Here is a 16,928-nt window from a genome sequence, read left to right as displayed (position 1 = left end):
CAAGTGCCCGACTACACTGCTCAAAATCGGAACCTATGGCCTAGCAAAATTTGACCAACCTGTACATTTGGATGACAGAATAAGCATCTTGTGCACGGGCACAACAGTTTCGCACCACAAGATTTGCCATTCCTCCTGATCTTTCTCAATGACGCAACTTGACGTGTCTGTGACATTGGCGCTTAATAATAATAATAATAATAATAATAATAATAATAATAATAATAATAATAATAATAATAATAATAATAATGTTTATTTCGATCAGTTCATACAAATGCGGGCCTGCCGAAGCCACGGAAGGCTTGAGTGGCAGCGCCTGGCAGCAGCTACCTGGTATACAGTGTCGCAGACAGGCAAAGCAGAACGAGGGAACATTGCCGCATTAGTAGCATACGGGTCGTACGGGCACAGCGGCACGCTGCACGTGGTTGCACTCACTCACTCACTCACTCACTCACTCACTCACTCACTCACTCACTCACTCACTCACTCACTCACTCACTCACTCACTCACTCACTCACTCACTCACTCACTCACTCACTCACTCACTCACTCACTCACTCACTCACTCACTCACTCACTCACTCACTCAGTCGCACTTGTCCTTGAGTACTGTGAAACTATTTTTGTCTGGCCACACGAGGTGTTTCACGGTGCTCGTCACACTGGATTTGAAACAGACTATTAGATGTTATACTTTGACTGTGAACATTTTAGCACCCCAGGCTTTATTTAGAAGCGCCACAGGTAAGGTGAGACACACATTAACAGAACACATGCAAAGACAAAAACGGAAAGAAACAAATGCACGCGTGGGCATTTGTCTGGTTAGCAGAGAAACGCCTACGGTAATGCGGCGTAGCTAGATCAACTAATTCAGCTGACGGACTGTAGCACACTTCATTGGCACGTTCTTCGCAGTCTAAGCTGTGTGCAGCGCTTTAAAGCACTTCTAAGGCATTTTTTTGGGGTTCCGTGGAATGAAGGTAGGCGAAAAATTCCAATTAGAAAGTTGTAAAACGCTCCGCAAAACGTCCAACTGAACAGTTTCTAACTTTTCATCTACTACATATTAGCTTTGTTTTCGCTCACTGCAGATGCCCGCGAAATGCAATTTAAAAATATACCACGTGACACGCCCGCTAGCGCGCCGCGATTGGAGTGCTCTCAAACGTTCCGCCTACAAACGAACAGCTCATTTAGTCCCGTGTGCTGCCGCTGAAAAGCCGACAGGGCAGCGACGCAGCAGCTGGCTAGGCGATTTACGCTAACGCAAACGTTAAGGGCTGCGTCTGCTTATCGCTATCATGAACTGCCGCGACGGAAGCATACCATACCGCAGGCGTATATCGCACAGCCAGCGGCTGCCTCGCTGCCCTGTCGGCTTTTCGGCGGCAGCACACCGGGCTAAATGATCTGTTCATTCCTATGCAGGACGTATGAGAGCACTGCAATCGCGGCGCGCAAGCGTGCGTGTCACGTGGCGTTTTTTTAATTGTATTTCGCGGGCATCTGCGGTGAGCGAAAAAAAAAGCTAATACGTAATAGATGAGAAGTTAGAAACTGTTCAGTAGAACGTTTCGCGGACCGTTTTACAACTTTCTGATTGAAATTTCACGCTTATCTTTATTACTTGCGAAGTTGGTTAATAAACCTCGACTAATTATACAATTCAGCAAAATACAAACAAATAGTGTGACTTGCTCCATACAATAGCCAACAACTTGCATTTGGTCGCGCCGTCTTAGAGTGCGACGACATATTTTTAAACTATGGCTAAAGTTAGCAGGGACACCCTGTATATGCGTGTGTGCTTCAGTGCACTGCCCGCGGTGGTAGCATAGCGACGGTATTTTGTTGCGAAAGCAACACTACGCGAGTCGCCAAGCCATTTCGCGGAGCCACGGAAAGGCCATACTGCGCACGCGCGAGGAGCAGTGACGTCACACGGCACACAACTGGCGCACCGCCGCCGTCGCTGCGCGGTTGACTCAGAGGTGCCGCCGCCGCGCTCGCCAGTTGCGCATGCGCAGTAGCGGCGCATATCTAGCGTGCCGGGGCCGCCGCCGCTGCCACGCGCTCTCCATCGCCTCTCTCTCTCCTCTTTGCTTTCGCAATCCTCTAGGTTTAACCAGAGCTAAACCACTGCCAAGATTTTTTTCTATTATTCACGCTTCACCGAGATATGTACGCATTTTGTGCACAGGGGCTGTCCTTCCTGGCACTCATCCTGCTGTCAGGACGGCTGTATGAGGCGAGCAAGGAGATCGCCTTCCTGCGCGTGGTGCTGGCGGCATGGATCCCCTCCGAGGCCGACCTCATGCTCGGCGGCGCCGCCGACGACCACAAGAGCCTCGTGCTGGACCGAAGCCGCCAAACGCTCACGAACCTAAAGGGCGATCTCGAAGCCTTCCTGCGTGAGTGCAGCGAGCTGCTGTGTGATGGGGCCTGGTGGACGTTCTTCAAAGGCTATCGCGTTCTCTCTCACGAGCTTTTCCGAGAGAAATTTCGTCAGCTTTAGCTGACCTCTGCTAACCGCCAGTAAGAATGAGAAGCACTGCAATGTAAATGCCTGCCAGGAACAGTATGAAGACTGCCAGCTATCTATGAATGTAATGTAGAGAATGACCAATCCAGCACATATGGGCATTAACTCATTAACCCTATCGCGTCATACCCTTTTAAGTGTATTTTCCTCGTGGGGCTTTCTAGGTGTTCGACTTTAACCACCCGTTGGTACACCCGCACAGTGCACATAGCGGATGGGCGTATGAAGACGTCGTTAGCTCCATGCAGGGGAGGTCCATCGTACGGCGCTTTCCCCTTCCGCGTGAATTACAGAAAGTGCAGCGCCCGTGCCAATCAAAGCGTCAAGTCGTAAACCTTCGAAACCATATTGGATGAGCTTTCCGGAGGTATTTGTCTGTGTGCGAAGCATGCAGCTTTCCCTCCAAAAACTGCACCAGCTAGTTTTCCGAGCGAAGGTCAGGAGCTAGAGAAGCCGGCCGGAGCGGAGAGGAAGAGAGGTGGTACGGCGAAGGGAATCGACCTCTGGTGGGCCGATAACCACGAGGAGGAGCGGAGCTGGCGGGAGGTGAAGAACGTCCCGAGGAGTCAGTGAAGGAACGGCGCTGATGAGAGGGAGCACTGGGAGTGTAGGTGCTTTCGAAGGCTTCATAGCCGCGATGGTCGTCTTGGAGGCGCCGACGACAGAAGCGGGAAATATGGCCCCGGAAGCCGCAGTAATAACAAATCGGGCGAGTGGGGCGCCAGGGCGAGTAGAACGGTGGCGTAGAGGCTTGAGGTGCCAAAGCTGTTACATGGTCGCGTGGAGGCGCTGGCGTTGGAGTAGCACCAAAGACAGATATTAGTTTGGGCTTAAAAAAGAAATAAGAAAAAACTGCCCTGCCCGCACCGTCATACGACACAACGGGCTAGCACCAAAGACAGGTGGCAGGATAGCGAACTGGGCGTACGTGGGTGTAGAACGAAGAACACGGGGTCTGATGTTAGAGAGCAAGCTGGTCACTGAGGCCAACTCTTTTTTGAAGATACTTCGGAGGCCAGTGCCAGCAGACGATGAAGCATGAGTCGCAGGCTCGATGAGGCACGAAGAACCGTGTGCGAGAAGCTCCTCACGAATGAACGCACGCAGGTCGGAGCCGGCGGGCGAAAGGGAGGCAGCCGGGTCAGGTTGCAAAAGGATGGACTGCAGCTGATCTAGGTGTTGGCAGGTTGTGATGATGGAATCGACAGACGTAGGGTTTGGGACGGCAAGGGCTTTGAACGCAAGAGAGCCGATACCCTTCAGGAAGTGGCGAACACGGTCAGCCTCGGTCATGGTGGAATGACATGCCGACAAAGAGCAAGTACATCCTTAATGTAGGAAGTCTACGACTCAGTACGGGGCTGAATTCGGTAAGCGAGCTTCTTCTCGGCTACTTCAGAGTAAACAGCCGGAGAGCAAGAAATCTGTCGCAACTGCTGCTTGAAACTGGGCCAGTCCGGAGTATCCGTCTCATGATTAAGGAACCATGTTCGTGCGATGTAAAATAGAAGGACACATTCAGAAGTTTAAGGGAGTCGTCCCATCGGTTGAACGAACTCGCGCGGTCGTAGTTGTCCAGCTAGTCATCGACGTCGTCACCGCGGAGGGCAGCAAACATCTGAGGGTCGCGTTGACGGCTGCTCACGGTCCAAGCTGCTGGGACAGCAGAGGGCGAGCGGGTGAAGCCCGGGCCCTTAGCGTTCTCCTCTTGGGACATGACGGTTAGAGTACACAAGCAGCGACCGGAACACAGCTTGGGAGGAATGGTAAGAGGCAACGGGGGGACCGGGGTGCACCTTCACCACGTGAAGGGAAGACTTCACGGATGATGTTTATTCCAACCCGCTGCCAGAGACGCGCCCCGGGCGAACAACCCAAGCGATGACGATAAGTGTTCGCAAGTGAAAGAGAATGAAGTCGCAGCCAGATAGGTATGTGCCATTATAAAGAGGTGAAGAAGAAGAAGATAGGCGAAAACGACGAAGGCGCATACAGGCCTCACAGTGTGCACGCCCAACTATCCTTCTAGAAAACTGCGGCGGGTGGTATTTAAGATGAGAGGAACGCCGCTATTCTATCTTAGTCCATGCAGTTCGTTCGACAGCCGGAAAGAGAAAGCAGGTACGGACGTTTTCTCTGTTGGCTTTGTAAGGGGTACCTGAGACAGAGATGTCTTCGTGAAGCAACCAGTTAACTGGCGCTGTAGTGTGCGCTGAGGCCACAGCCGTGGCGTGGGTTGAATACAGATAGATTTGCATTCTGCAGCCTGTTATAGAAAACCAAAGCTTACCAACTCGTGGCCTCAAAGAACTTGTGGACTGCAGCGCGACACGTCGATTTTCCGTTCTATATTACTCTATAGGAGAAGTTTTAGAGGCAGATTGGTATTCATATTCGGTGTAGTTAGTCTTACCATGCGCGTGCTGCAAAGTTAACGTCTGGCGTTATTCTTATCTCGCGCCAAGGCTGCTACTCCATGGCGAAGTGTTCACGCAGGCTGCCACAGCTGTCCTCCGTATCGATGCCGTGCGTCGCGTACGCGCGCACTTCGATGGCGCTGACCTTACGCTGAGCTTCGCTGTACGTGCGGAGGATGTCAACTTCGTTAAGCTCGAGGAAAGGACGTTGTATCCGGAGTGGGTTCTGAATTCTATAAACGACTTACCATTTTTGTATTGGTTACTTCGGCACTGAATGGCTCGAAATGTAACCTCGTTGCTGCTTTCTTTTTCTTTTTTCGAGATAATGTATTCACTTTCCGCATATACACATTTTGATAACTGGAAGCACCTCACCCGCAGGTGCGTTGGCTGCAAAAAAGTTACATTTATTTGGACGTGGTCACATTTAAATACGTGAGATGGCAGAACCAGGAAACGAAAGGGCATTTTTAGGAAGGTAAATAGAGATGCGGAACATGAACGAGACGCCAGGAATGGAGCCGAAGCCATACGCGCGCTTGCCTCGAGTCCTTCTTTCCTTCCCCGAGTGTGTCGTTGACGTCATGTCACTGGCTTTTATTTTCTGAATATTCTTTTCTCCCTTTTCGGGTACCCCAACTTGACAAGTAATGTTTTCTGAAATCCGCGAGCCGTGCAGCCACGGATTAATTTTCATTACGATCTCAGAGTTCGAAGCTTGCACTCTACAAGCACGTTATGACGCGTTGATTGCGATACCTACACATATGAGCAGGTAGTTAATCGAAGTACAACGGACAAAACGAGACGTTGCGTCTTGACGTAGTAACTTTTATTATGGCTTTGGCAAGGGTTAATTCCATGTTTTCGCTTACCACCGCAGGTTGAGTGTGATTGCTACTCTTTCTTGCTAATTCGACGTACTTGAGCCTGTTTACTCAGCTGTTTCCTATTGGTACAAGCTGTCGAAATGAAGGAGAAATTTAGTGAATTGCCCAAAATCTTATGCATGTGCTGTCCGCAGCGGATACAACTTTCGCCTTAAACGATGTTGCTGTTCTTAACTGTCTCTTCGTTCTTAATCGTATAAATATCTGAGTGTGCAGCCTTGTGAAGAAGGAAACGTTCACGCACTACTGTTTCTGCAGTCATTGTGCAGAAGCCTTTCCTTTACTCTGAACGAACAAACGTAGCGTTGCAACAGGACACAGAAAGATGAGGACAGGACGGGGCTACATTTCCTTTCCTTTACTGTCGCTCTGTGGGTGTGAGCCTTAAAGAAACTCCGAGAACAAATGCTAGTTGGCCCGTATCGATACACTGTGACATTCTGCTGACAAAGAGACCATTCGCACTGAAAGCTGAGCTGTTGTAAGCTAGTAAAGTTAAAAAAAAAAAATACGAAACGCATGCGTCGCCTTCGTCGGTTAATTTTGCACGTAAAGTGCGTGCGTCGCCACCGAATTTTGGGCGCGGATCCCGGAGACTATGCTATACCGCCATTTAGTTCACAACGGCGGCACCCACTCCTTTCCAGTGTAGAAGTCACTGGTTTGTATCCAGGGGCGGGAAAACGATAAAATTCAGTTGTCAGCCATATATGCGCTTTTTGCTGCCGGACAAACGTTAACGTAACCAGCAAGAGTGAGAGAATCAATTTTTACCGACAACAATAACTCGGTGAGGTTGTCCTCAGTATGCGTTGAAGTCGCTCGCCGTTGCTTGCCGACTCAACAGCCTCTTAAACACTCGTCTTAATTTTCCGCGGATATTTTGACGCTTCATGGCCTCTTAATAAAGAGATTTAACGTCCCGGAGACGTACTATAGGAGACGTATACCGGGTTTACGTACGCTTGTTGCGCATGCTCAATGCCCCTACCCGGCCACTTGCCACTGCGCATGTGCAACAGGCGTACGTAAACCCGGCATACGTATCCACTATTACATCTCCGGCATGCTAAATCTGTATATTATCTTCTTTTGGCAAGTGCACCTTTGCCGTGATGTCATTGTAGCTAATTTTTATTGTGCTACCATGCTCCTGCTCTCGTACACTTATTCCTGTCTGTAAAGCTGCATGGTTCAAACGCAGCAGGCTGTGTGCGTGTGGTTACCTGATCCCCATGCGTTTCGCGGCCCCTTCGCAGTGGAACTGACGTCAGCTCGGACAACGCTTGCCCTGAGCGTGGTGTTCGTGATCATCTACATCCTCAGCTGGTGGTGGATGGCGTTCGCCCTCAAGCAGGCCAAGGATGACGTGAGTGTCGTTCACCCAGGACTGAAGTTGACCCTGTGAGGCCACAGTGCTGACGCTGTGGACATGGTACGAGCAGGAACGCAGATTGCGCTTGGCTGGTACGCAGACGGGGCGAGCTTGAAGTCAGGCGCTTCTGCCTACTGACGTCGTCGGGACAGGGACACGCGGTGATGCGTGTCGGCCTAATCGGCTGCAGCTACTGCGAGCAGCGATTTTAAAAAGAAAATATTTCTAAATTATAGGGTACACGCAGAGGTTTCAAATTTGACTCGAGTTCCGACAAAGACCACTTCTACAGATCTGTTGGACTAGAATGTGACCATCGAAAATCCTTTCAGGGTCAGTTTAAGAACCCCAGGTGGTAGAAACTCATCCGGAGCCCTCCATTACAGTGACTCTTGCTTCTTTCACTCCCACTCCGTGCGGTTGAAGTGTCCACCGAGAAGCAAGATAGTTATTGCGCCTTTCCTCTCCTCTTGGCCAAGTTCCCGCTGCGGTAGCTGAGCGGCTTTGGCGTCCAGGCTGCTGATCACAAAGTCGAGTGTTCGATGCCAGCCGCGGTGGTACTATTTCAATGGTGGCGAAATACGTGGAACCCCAGGTTGTTTAAATTAATTCCTGCGGTACGGCATCATTCATAGCCTGAGTCACTTCGGGACCTTAAAAAAAGCCCCGCAACCCACATGGCCCACCGTTCGCCGATGAATGTATGGCCACTTCTGTTTTATGGAACTGTTTGAGCAAATATACTTTAGTTTTAAAATGACTGCTCTTTTTTTAGACCAGGCTGCAAAATAAAAACCTAAAAACTTGGGGTTCCTCTTAACCACATTCTTCTTGAAAATGCGACAGCATTTGGAAGTTGACGCACGCTCAAGTATTTCAAAACACCCCTCAAATTTTGGATGTAGACCCACCCCAGAAAATTAATTACCGTGGATCAGTGAAGGTTGGTGGTTGGATTAAGGTGAGTTAGTGGGCATTAGTGGGCGGATTAAGGTTTAAGAGTGACCAGGTTAGTATAATCTATATGGTAATCTAATGGAACATACCAGGAACATTCTAGTCAGATTTTCAAATTTAGCAGTGTTTATGATATCACGATCCTCTCGACTAATCAGTGGTTTCGTCACGGAGAAACCGGGGTGGTTTCTGCGGGACAGCCTAAATGCTATTACATTCAAAGGATCGTTAAAATGACCTTGTATGAACAATTGTTAGATAGCCGCCACGGTGGCTCAGTGGTTATGGTGTTCGGCTGCTGACCCGAAAGACGCGGGTTCGATCCCGGCCGCGGCCGTCGAATTTCGATGGAGGTGAAATTCTATAGGCCCGTGTACTGTGCAATGTCAGTGCACATTAAAGAACCCCAGGTGGTCGAAATTTCCGGAGCCCTTCACTACGGCGTCTCTCATAGCCTGAGTCGCTTTGGGACGTTAAACCCCATAAACCAACCAAACCAACCAATTGTTAGATGAGCTGACATTAACTGAAGCAGTACGTTGTACCTTTCGCGGCTCTTTCCACACTCTACAGCGTGTTATCGGCATAGTGGTAATCAGTTGGACAACTGTAGCGCAAAACGCAGAAAAGACGGAGTGATCGCAAGAGGCGAGCGCTCCGTTACGACGACGACCGGAGAAGCTGATTTTGATCTTATTTTACTTCCCTCTGCAGGTAGGGTCAAACAACTTCTATGCGACACTGCTTTATCTCATGCAAGTGAGCAAACGAATGCTTCGCCTACGTACTGCGGGCGTACCTGATGTACCTTTCGCATCCTATTCTGTTTAGTCCTGTTGAGCACTCACCAAGGCCTTGATTTTGTCGCTTTCGAGACTGTGCTTGTAGCGTTTGCATACTGCAGCGCCACCACGCGCGGTTGCGTTCAGAGGTGTTATCTATAGCGTGCTAGCCACCTCGTCTGGGTGTTTGTGCATATGGTGGGGTGGCAGCGCAGTGATGCAGTTAATGAGCAGTTGCTGCATGTGTTGACCTACTTCTTGCCGTGTTCGCGCCTTGTTTGTGACCAAGGGGCTGAGTTCCGCGCTCTTCTTGTTATTCCACAGGGTAGCGTCTCCCTGCGGACGGTCCTGCTCTTGTCCGTGTTCGCGGCCGTGGACATCGCTGCAAGCACTGGCTTTGTGCTGCTACGGATTATTATGGTGCGTGCCTCTGATTCGTTCCTTCGCTTTTCAGCATAAACCAAGATGAAATTCGTGTAAAGCCCCTTCTAGGCCTCAACTGCGCCGCCTTTCTGAACATTGCGCCATAATAGGACTTACAGACGTGCACATCTCTACTTGACTCCCTTATAAAACCCTTCATATATATAGGCGCTTTTATTTCTGTCCTTATGCCTCCACACTATTTCCTCAATACTGGGTACAAAAAAAATTGGCAGAGACACTTAAGAATGCTTGCGTGAGGGAATGCCAAAGCATTACTCTCCCTTGGTGCATGGACAGACCCCCACGCACATACTCGAGTGTATGGCACCACCTGGAACAATGAACCGCGAACGGTTGCATCAGAATTTGGATACGAAAATTGGTTTTTGAGGAAAGGAAATACACTGTCTCACATCTCTGTGGACACCTCAATTGCGCCTTAAACACAGGGGTACATTCTGGGAAGGCATACAATTTAAGGTGCATATGTCATCGGCTCGAATCTCTGTCGCAAGTTAGCCTTCATTTTCACTAGCATATGCAAGCTATATGCAACGAGAAATCGTACGACAGCACCCGGAACGCTGTTCCACAAATGATTGCGTCACAATTTAGGTACGAATGTTGTAGGAAAAACTGGCGCCACGTTGAGGTCGGCCAGTGCGGAGTATAGTATATAGATGAACGACATGTGCATGATTGTCTGAAATGGTGGTGCTTGGCTTGCTGTGTGCGTCATACGGCCGCTTGATAACGTCACCTTGCTTTTCTTGTCATCGCAGGGATTTTCTGTACCAGCCCACACACTAAGACACACACGCCGCTGGCTTTTCTCGTAATGGGGCTAGTAATTCTTTCGCTTTAAAATTTGCATAGCATGGGTAGCTGAACCCAGTGCTGCTGTCAGCTACGCTGGGCGAGTAATTTAAATTCCAACTTGCGAAGCCGTGCGCTCTTCATTCCTTTGCGTCCTCATTATCTTATATGCAGCTGGGGTTTCCGTGATGCGGAGAGAAAACTAGAAGAACCAGGTGTACGATATATTCTGTGTTGAAAATGTGCGTTGTATTAGAGCAAAAACGTACGACAAACAAAGCGCGCGGTGCACGCCTTCTGCCCAGTCATTGCGTAGTGCCGACCGCACATGTCTTGAAGCCGTCGCCTCGCGTTGCAGTGCGCAGAGTTGGGCGTGTTAGGCACTCGCACTTCTTCCTTTTCTTTACTACGCCTTTCCTTTCTTCCTAACCTCCTCATCCTATCTTGAACTGGCTCTGTTCTGGTTTCGGCGCAGTCAGGTGTCATTTCTCTCCTAGTCCGTTGAGCTGACATTAATTTTACCTAAAAGAATAAGGCACGAATGATGCAAGAAGAAACCTGGGAGGTGAAAAAGCGCATCCAGAAGGAAGAAAACCGACGCAGAACTGAACTACTCCGAGGAAGAGTGCTGAGCCACGTAGACTTAGTGGAATGACGCTACGAGCTATGTTATTTGGTTGATTGAACTTTGTTAATGATATTTAGTCTACAGAGGCTCCCGCAACTTTGTCTCGTTCCCGTTGTCGATGTCAAATAAACTTTTTATAACCAGTGCAGAGACTGGATCGAAATTTGCGGACTCTCCAATATGTATTCAATTTGCTTATTGATTACAAACTGGTAGCTGACCACCTTTCCACCAAACTGCGCAGGTGCCCGACAGGGGTGCTGCGTTTTGTAATTCATTCGCCGATTCGATCGGCTAACTCATTCCGAAAGGAGGTACGTTCTTCATTAGTCCTTTTGCGTCGTCGCAGCTTTTGGGTGGAACAACTATTTGTGTAGCGTGAGGAAACCTCTTGGGAGAGCTAGACATACAGCACTGTGGCAAATCCATGCTTTATAAGAGCTATGGGAATTAGTAGGCCCGTATAGCGTCACAAAATTCACCTGCTGCGGCAATCAAAGCGGCAGTATGCAGTTATCTTGCCTTAAAAGGTGAGCCGCTGGATCGTGTGCACTGTGGACGTTCAAGTTGCGATACCTGCAAGTCCAGAGCACAAGTGGAGTGTACCCACTCACGCGCAACTTGTTGCAGTGGTGCGGGAGCCTACGAGTGCGAGGCTACGGCTTCCGCAAGTGTGTTCGCCCAGGAGCCAACCTGACAAGCCTGGGAGCTGTGGCCTCGCGCTCGTAGGCTTCTGCAGCACAGCAACAAGTTGCGCGGGTTAGGTGCCCGCACTTCTTTCTCTTCTCTACTACGCCTTTCCTCTCCTTTTAACCTCCTTCTCCGTAACTGAACTGGCCCCGTGCTGCTTTCGGCGCAGTCACTTGTCCTTTCTATCCTATTCCGCAGGCCAGAAATTGTTTACTTTAAAAAATCATGTTCGAAGGATGCAAAAAAAAAAACAGGAGGAGAAAGAGCGCTTCCAGAAGGATGAAAATCGACGTAGGATTCAACTGCACCGATGAAGAGCCTTGAGCCGCTTAGGGGTTTCAGCAGAATGACGCCATCTTCTTCTAGTGAAAAGAGCCGGTTTTGTTAACGATATGTCATCTTTTAATGCGCACTGCCTCCCTGTATTCACTGTATATACCTTCATGCTTATCACCGCTCAGTTCATTGTGCTCTTTGTATAAAATTTTCATGGCCATCGACTAGCATGCAAATAGCGACCCATTCTGGGTTGTATTTGCGTGATGTTCCCAAACCTATTCAATGCTCGGTACTTCCATCGCTCTTGTGTCTCGTTACTGCGCATGTCGTGATTATTTTTTGTTTTTTCTGTTGCTTCTCACAGAAACATATGCTTGATATGGGTTCTTTTCTCTTGGCTGCAGTACGTCATGCGAGACCGGCTCTACCCCATGACGATGCGAACGCCATACATCACAGAAGCGGACCAGTTTGCTGCCTTTACTGCCCTGCGATTGACAACGCTAAAGGTGCGCTTCACTTCACACCATTTCCCTACGTTTGTTTTTCTCAGAAACATACTCAAGAAAACTTGCTGCGGGTATTCTTATGTTGCTGTCGGCCATTCAGTAAACAGCGGACTCAGCAGCCAGACGCAATGTGCATTGAAGACGGAGTGATAGCCCTGCAGAATATGAGTGCATTAGTAATATCTGTTGTTTTAGCGTGGCAATGCCCTCAGACACTGAGAAGTATAGTGCAAGGTGGTGCGCCACGATTCTGCAATGTATGACCCTTTTCTTTATAGCCCAAACAGTGGAGTCAAAGAAGGGGAGCTTTGCTGCTCTTCTTTGGTTTGTCAGCAGCATGCTTGCTGCTGACAGTGCACAATGAGGGAAAGATGACAGCCTAAGGCAAGACCAGGCGCAGAGCGATCACCGTGATCAAACGTCTGTTCGGTATCACCCGTGGAGGTGGTTTCGGCGGCTTGATTCATTTTATTCTGGGAAACGTAACGCAAAAAAGATTCGGTCATGAATGACGTCGCTTACAAAACGCTAGTACTTACATTGGTCAGCAGTGGCGCGGCCGAATTCCGCAAGTGATGCGCAATGGTCTGATGCACTCATGCGCCCTCTGTGCATAACGTCGGTGAGTGTTGGGACCGTGTTAGGACTTTTACATGGTACACATGTTTTACCCTTTCCTAATAGTCATTTCATAGAAGAGATGTTGACGCAGTCGGCTAGACACACTTGCGAAAAGGAACAGTGTTCGTGCTTATGGCATGCGAGGGTACCTCGCACTGACTGCTAATACTCAACTATATTATGAAATAATCAACGGCCTATTGCTACGAGATGCTTGTTGAGATCCTTATTTCAGAACGTATACTGTGGCGGCAAAGAGAGAGGCCCGTTAATTACCCATGTGTTACCGATTTTTGCATCACAAGTGTTTTGTCCTATCTGCGTCCGTCCAGCGCACGAAATGAGGCACCTACATATTGTACATTATGTGGAAGTGCCACAGAGAACGCTGCGCTGCGGGCATAATGCACGTCTCAGCGCCTTCCATTGTCAGCGCGCCTTGTAGCTCGCAGTACCGCTTTAGAGTATCAAACTCATTGAAGCAATGAATTCGGTAAAGGAAGCGTTTTCGTGGCGCACACTCAGCGCTCATAGGACGCATATAGAAGCCGCAGAATACCTGCGAAGTGGTAGGTTGTTACGCACATAATCTAACGAAAGGCAAACGTGAAAAAACGTCGCAGCTGTGGGGTGCCCGTCGTTTAGACGTAATTCTGCCTTTTGCGACAAGTATCTCAGGAGCGAGATTTCTGGTCCTCAGGAGCTGATGGCAGATGCTAAAGAAAAGTGCTTCCTTAGGCTAGTGAGAAACAGACAAAGAAAAAAAAACTTTGCCAATTACAACATCTTTTAGGGCTTGAAAATCCACAACCTGTCCGCACCCTGAGGGTTAGTGTACCTCATGCCGAAACCTCACAACATGAGCGCACTTATTCCCATGAATTTCGTGTCTCCCGAGATCAATGTGGCAAATGAGTACTGTTAGCTCAGTATGAGCAGTAAAAGTCGTATTTTGGATTTTCACGCTGCATTCGCTGGTAACAAGGCCGCTCAGAAGTTTTGCTGGAACACTGTACAGGTGGGTAGTATGCAAATGTCACTACAACCGTTTAAGTGGTAAAGTTGAACTGATAGGGGCCAGCACGTTTGATGGAGGGGTGATGAAATACCCAATGTCAGAAGCCCTGTGTCAAATGTCCAACTTCCCCACTGCATTTGCTTCATTATCAAAATCCCGAGTTCAGAAGCCATCGGCACTACTGACCCGGGTCAATTGCTCTACTACACAATATGCTGCGGCATCTGGGCCTTTTCATTCACGGTCGCCCGTCCACAGTATTAAAATACCAGTGTGAATGCTTCTTTAAAAAGTAAGCGGCACGATGATGTCTTGTATGGTTATATTCCGAGAAGATATTGTATATTCCGATATCAGTTCACGTCGAGGGCCCCGTTCAGTAGCCTTTTTTTCTAGGTCCGAGGTCGTGATCTCTTATGTCGCATTTCTGGCCCTTTTCCGCGTCTGGTCAACCATTTGAAACCTCCAGCAGGCTCACTGGCGCTGCAGCTCCATCTCTCTTGAGAGCATCCGCCTCATCCATGCATACGTCCTCAGGCGTCCAAGCCATACTTAGGCTTATGCAAACGCGACACTAATGCCATACGCAAGGCGTATAAAGTAGCACTCGAAGCACCCCTTAATACAATCACAGACCGACTACCCGGGCCTCTACAACACTGTCGGGGGTTTCGTGGAGGCACACAAACAAGCCCAATACATTCGCATCACACAGATATCTACTGGCCGGCACATCCTGCACTCCCTCGGTATCTGGATACCGGACAAAGACCAAACACTCCTCCCCATCCCAAGCCACATCCACCGGAAGCTGCTTATTAAGCCGCTCCCGAGGAACATGCACCCACACCACCACGAGCAGTTCGACTAAGCTCGAGCTAAGGCGCTCCAGCGCTATTACGGTTTCAAACCAAATGCAGTAAGGGCGGGTGCCGCCTCTACAGGAGTGGAAGTGGTTGCCGCTGTAGTTGACCCTACCCTCTTCCCACTCATCACATTACCCCTCCCCCCAGACGCCTCACCAGTGCTGCAGAGGAGGCTGCGATAGCCATTGCCACCACCCAAATGGAAGCCCATTCATAATAAAAGAATAAAAAACATTGATACTAAATTTTGCACGAGGCCGAGTCCATGTTCCTGCTTTTTGCATACTGGGCTTGCTTGTTGCACCCCGCCCCGCCATGTGGCGCTCATATGAGTGCCTCCGCACTCCGGGAATACGAAAACGAAGCTGCTAACCTTTTAGCCCGAGGTTCTATTAAGCTGGTTCAAGTGGTCTCCAATCCGTGATTCACGAAAGAGCGTATGCACTCTTTCAAGAGCCGACGCAAGCTTATGGAGCCGTGCGTCAGCTCTACCCTCATCTCACCCCTCCCTAGACAATAGACATGCGACACTCTGGAAGCGACCCCAGACACCCTCCCCACCATCCTATTCCATTACCATCCTCCTTTCTCCACCCCCGCTTGCACCCTTTGTCCCGAGCCATTCGCATTCACCATCAACATACTCTCCCTTTTCCCGGCGGAACCCCCCCCCCCCCCCTTCCCCTCCCGCGGGGCCTGGAGGACCTAACATCGTGGGAGGACTAGGAGTCCCTACTGCGCTCCGACGACCGGGCAACGGAGGCCATCGAGACCAGCCGGGCTGTAAACACTTCAGTGGAATGGGGTTGTGCGAGGGCCCGGGAACCTTCGTGCCCCAAACAGCTTTGATTAAGTAAAAGTTTTTCTATCTGTCTGTCTGCCTACTGTGTGGTTTTATTCCTGCTGATGTAAACAAGCAGACAGACAGACAAACAAACAAGCACACAAACAATTGATTTTGCTTTGCAATCTTTCGAGATGGTTCTCTTGCCGTGGCTTATCTGTGTCAAAACGTATTAAGGTTGTTAGTGTGGCCACCGCGCTCACGGTGCTGGTTCCATTCTTGAATATCTGAGTTTTGTGTCGTCCACACGCCCTGGAAACTGATGATTAGGATGGAAATTTGGGAATTTGAAGCGGCTGCCAATTTCAGGTTGCTGCATGATAAACGCACCAATTTGGGAGGGGTGAAATCATAGCCCGCATTAACCTCACCAGTCGGGCTGATGTCACACTGTTCACAAAGTACCCAGAACGGGCAAATAGTACACGGAGATTTTGGCAATGCGACTTCGGACAATACTTTTGGCGTCTGGTGATTATAGCGCGGGGCAAACGCTGCCGAGGCTTTTGCGAAGTGGGGCTTTTGCGACGGGTCACTTGCACCTGGGCAGTTGTACTACCGTCAATTTGAAGCTCAGTTGAGCACTGCGATGCAATTTTTTGGAACGAGTATGTGCTCCCAATGCCTGCACTTATTCTTGAATAATGCCTATGCGTACACGTGACAGGCCGTGAAGATCAAGCTTCGATGTGTAGCGAACGACAGGGTGTCTCAGCATAAACATGCAGGCCTCAGGGGCAGCATTGCTGAAATATATGCTCTAGACTGCTTCACTGAGTATAATCGATGGCGCGATCGCCTAGGTAAAACGGCTCATGCTGACGTTTTCTTTGATATTGGTTGTGCAGAATCCTAGAAGTAGTTGTTATTATGTTCAACGTCCTCTTTCTTTAGCTAATAATTTTTGTCATCAATACGTCAGCGCAGATACTAGCTGGTGCGTTTACCTGCTGGCGCTCAGACGCTGGTTTTAACTGCGGGCAGTGATCTTGAGTGAAACAGTAAATCTGCGGGTTTTCCTATTAAATTAATATAAATTCGACTAATTGAAACTGACTACTGTAGCCAGACGTAGGTGCAGCTGGACACCTGTGTAAAAGTTGGCGAGGTTTGCAATCTACGCCCTTCGGCAATTTTTTTTTTAGAAAAAAAGCGCATTTTTAATGCGATTGCGTTAAGAGTCCCGTTCAGCGGAAAACCTTACGCCGTAGTAGGCGTGTCGAGAAAATCCGGATTGGTCGAGCGGGTCGTGATG

General features: G+C 49.3%; 1 protein-coding gene across 3 annotated transcripts in view; it reads left to right on the top strand.

Moving 5' to 3' along the window:
• The window catches only part of LOC149353418 (uncharacterized), an 84,746-nt gene that overhangs the window by 57,383 nt on the left and 10,435 nt on the right, over positions 1 to 16,928 (top strand). For all 3 annotated transcript variants that reach the window (XM_089582544.1, XM_089582545.1, XM_089582543.1), the window contains exons 2-5: positions 2,211 to 2,421; positions 7,122 to 7,231; positions 9,301 to 9,396; positions 12,220 to 12,324. In XM_089582544.1, coding sequence (XP_089438670.1) covers positions 2,211 to 2,421; positions 7,122 to 7,231; positions 9,301 to 9,396; positions 12,220 to 12,324 — 522 coding nt within the window. The remainder of the gene's footprint in view (positions 1 to 2,210; positions 2,422 to 7,121; positions 7,232 to 9,300; positions 9,397 to 12,219; positions 12,325 to 16,928) is intronic.

Source organism: Amblyomma mixtum, chromosome 3 (genome assembly GCF_055824585.1).
Source record: "Amblyomma mixtum isolate Tamu chromosome 3, ASM5582458v1, whole genome shotgun sequence".
In the NCBI taxonomy this organism is placed as follows: domain Eukaryota; kingdom Metazoa; phylum Arthropoda; class Arachnida; order Ixodida; family Ixodidae; genus Amblyomma; species Amblyomma mixtum.
The sequence above is the reverse complement of the archived record's forward strand: the minus strand, read 5'-3'. Positions and strand labels throughout refer to the sequence as shown.